At 49.7% G+C, this 3,010-nt stretch overlaps 1 protein-coding gene across 1 annotated transcript in view; it reads left to right on the top strand.

Moving 5' to 3' along the window:
* Positions 1 to 1,609, top strand: part of LOC104129960 (alpha-tectorin-like) — a 6,659-nt gene extending 5,050 nt beyond the window's left edge. Inside the window, exons 2-4 of the mRNA XM_009642942.1 lie at positions 102 to 383; positions 722 to 859; positions 1,415 to 1,609. Of these exons, the coding sequence (XP_009641237.1) occupies positions 102 to 383; positions 722 to 859; positions 1,415 to 1,609 (615 nt within the window). The remainder of the gene's footprint in view (positions 1 to 101; positions 384 to 721; positions 860 to 1,414) is intronic.
* The last annotated feature ends 1,401 nt before the right edge of the window (positions 1,610 to 3,010 follow it).

The raw sequence follows: 3,010 nt of genomic DNA, 5'->3' as shown, positions 1-3,010 counted from the left end.
TGGTGAGACCAACATCTGGACCCCATCTCCATCGCCAAGCCAAGGGGTTGACCCAACGTGGGTTGCCACCACAGCGGGTGTTGACCTGGTGTCTTTTGCAGGTGAACAACAACGGCGTGATTTCCTTTGATAGACGGGTCAACCAATACACCCCCGACCCCTTCCCCCTGGACGACGGGCGCCCCTTTGTCACCCCGTTCTGGGCGGACGTCAACAACGTACTGGGAGGGGATATCTTCTACCGAGAGACCACCGACCCGACACTGCTGGCACGCATCACGAAGGACATCAATGAATACTTCCCCAAGCTCCCCTACACCGCCACGTGGGCTTTCGTGGCCACTTGGGACCATGTGGCCTATTACGGCTCTACCAGCAAAAAGGTAAGGTCCACGTGTCGGCCATATGACCCACATGTTGGCCGTATGACCCACGTGTTGGCCATATGACCCATGTGTTGGCCATATGACCCATGCGTTGGCCATATGACCCACGCATTGGCCGTATGACCCATGCGTTGGCCATATGACCCACGCGTTGGCCGTATGACCCACATGTTGGCCATATGACCCATGCGTTGGTCATATGACCCACGTGTTGGCCTTCGTGACCCATTTGTTGGCCTTCATGACCCCCTCGTTGGCCTTTGCAACTTATTTGTTGGTCTCATGACCTATTCGTTGGCCGCTGATAGTGTCATCTCCCTCTTCCTATTTTGCAGGGGAACACCTTCCAAGCCGTCCTGACCACCAACACCAAGATGTCCTTCATCATCCTCAACTATTGGGATATCCAGTGGACTACGGGTGTGGCAAGCGGCGGGGACCCTGAAACGGGACTTGGAGGGACCCCGGCCCACGTACGTGGGGCTGAAGGCAAAAGTAGAGGGAAACAGGATGAAGGGAGTTGAGGAATGCGGGAGGAGGTTGACCAGGAATGGTTTTGGGGGACACCACCAGGTTCATCCAAGACTGGAAGCTGGCCTGTACCATTATGGGGGGACAACAATGGCAATGGTAGGGTGGTGGCCCTCAACAGTTTGGGGAGAAACCACCAGGTTTGCTCGTGGTAGGAGGTTGGCCCGTACCATCTCCTGGCAAGAATGATGAGGGTTGGAGGTTGGCCCATAACAGTTTTGCTGGACACCACCAGGTTCTCCAAGGGTTGGAGGTTGTCCTGTAACATTTTTGGTGGACACCACCAGGTTCTCCAAAGGTTGGACTGTAACGTTTTTGGTGGACAACACCAGGTTCTCCAAGGGCTGGAGGTTGGCCCATAAAGTTTCTGGTGGACACCACCAGGTTCTCCAAAGGTTGGAGGTTGGCCTATAACATTTTTTGGGGGACCACCACCAGTAGGAGGTTGTCCCACACCATTAATCCCTCCAAATCCTCCATTTTGTCCCCCTTTCCAGGCCGGCTTCAACAGTGGAGATGAAACCAACTTCTACAACATCCCCAGCTCCCAGACCCCAGCCATCATCAACATCACCAAGACCTCCAACGTCAACGTCCCGGGGCGTTGGGTCTTCCAGGTGGATGACTTTAAGGTGACGGGGGTCCCCACCGAGGCGCCCAAGGCCGCCGACAGCAACAACTGCTGGTTGTGAGTTGGGGGGTTTTTGGGGTGGAAACCTGGAAAAAAAGGAGAATCGAGAATTTCTTGGAGAACGTTTCCTCCTCTTGACTTCTTGGGTTCTTCCTGCAGATAAACCAAGGTGTCCGGGGTGGTGGAACCACCCCCGCTGTCCCCGTTGTCCCCCTGTCACGTGCCTAGGACGGGCACACCCAGCGGGATGCGTCAACCTCTCCCAGAGCAATAAAATCGCAGCCGAGACGTCGTGGCCTCCGGGGTCTTCATTTCCCACCCGCATCTGCGTCCTTTGAGGGGTGGGGTGTGGGGGGGGTGTTGGACCTCCAGGGGCATGAGGTCATCAATTTTTTTACCTCGTTTGCATTAATTTATGACTTATCACCCTCCGCATCCTTAAATTTCCGATTTATCGCCCTCCACGTCCACAAATTTCCGATTTATCGCCCTCCGTGTCCTTAAATTTATGATTTATCGCCCTCCGTGTCCTTAAATTTATGATTTATTGCCCCCCGTGTCCACAAATTTTAGATTTATCGCCCTCCGTGTCCTTAAATTTATGATTTATTGCCCCCCGTGTCCACAAATTTTAGATTTATCGCCCTCCGTGTCCTTAAATTTATGATTTATTGCCCCCTGTGTCCACAAATTTTAGATTTATCACCCTCTGCAGCCACAAATTTAGGATTTTTCGCCCCCGCATCCATAAATTTATAATTTATCGCCCTCCGTGTCCACAAATTTCCAATTTATCGCCCTCCATGTCCACAAATTTATGATTTAGCACCCTCCACGTCCACAAATTTCCGATTTATTGCCCTCTGTGTCCTTAAATTTATGATTTATTGCCCCCTGCATCCACAAATTTATGATTTATCACCCTCTGCATCCACAAATTTAGGATTTTTCACCCCCGCATCCATAAATTTTTGATTTATCGCCCTCCATGTCCACAAATTTTAGATTTATCGCCCTCCACATCCTTAAATTTACAATTTATCACTGTCTGCGTCCACAAATTTATGATTTATCGCCCTCCACATCCTTAAATTTATGATTTATTGCCCTCCGCGCCCTTAAATTTGCCATTTATTGCCCCCTGCGTCCACAAATTTATGATTTATCGCCCTCTGTGTCCTGAAATTTATGATTTATTGCCCTCTGCGTCCTTAAATTTACAATTTATCGTCCTCCACGTCCACAAATTCACGATTTATCACCCTCTGTGTCCTTAAATTTATAATTTATTGCCCTCCATGTTCTTAAATTTACAATTTATCACTCTCCGCGTCCACAAATTTATGATTTATTGCTCTCTGCACCCTTAAATTTATGGTTTATTACCCCCGCATCCTTAAATTTGTGATTTATTGCCCTCCACATCCTTAAATTTCAGATTTTTTGCCCTCCGGGAATGTTT

Source organism: Egretta garzetta, unplaced genomic scaffold (assembly GCF_000687185.1).
Source record: "Egretta garzetta isolate BGI_Z169 unplaced genomic scaffold, ASM68718v1 scaffold627, whole genome shotgun sequence".
NCBI classification, from domain to species: Eukaryota; Metazoa; Chordata; class Aves; order Pelecaniformes; family Ardeidae; genus Egretta; species Egretta garzetta.
The sequence above is the reverse complement of the archived record's forward strand: the minus strand, read 5'-3'. Positions and strand labels throughout refer to the sequence as shown.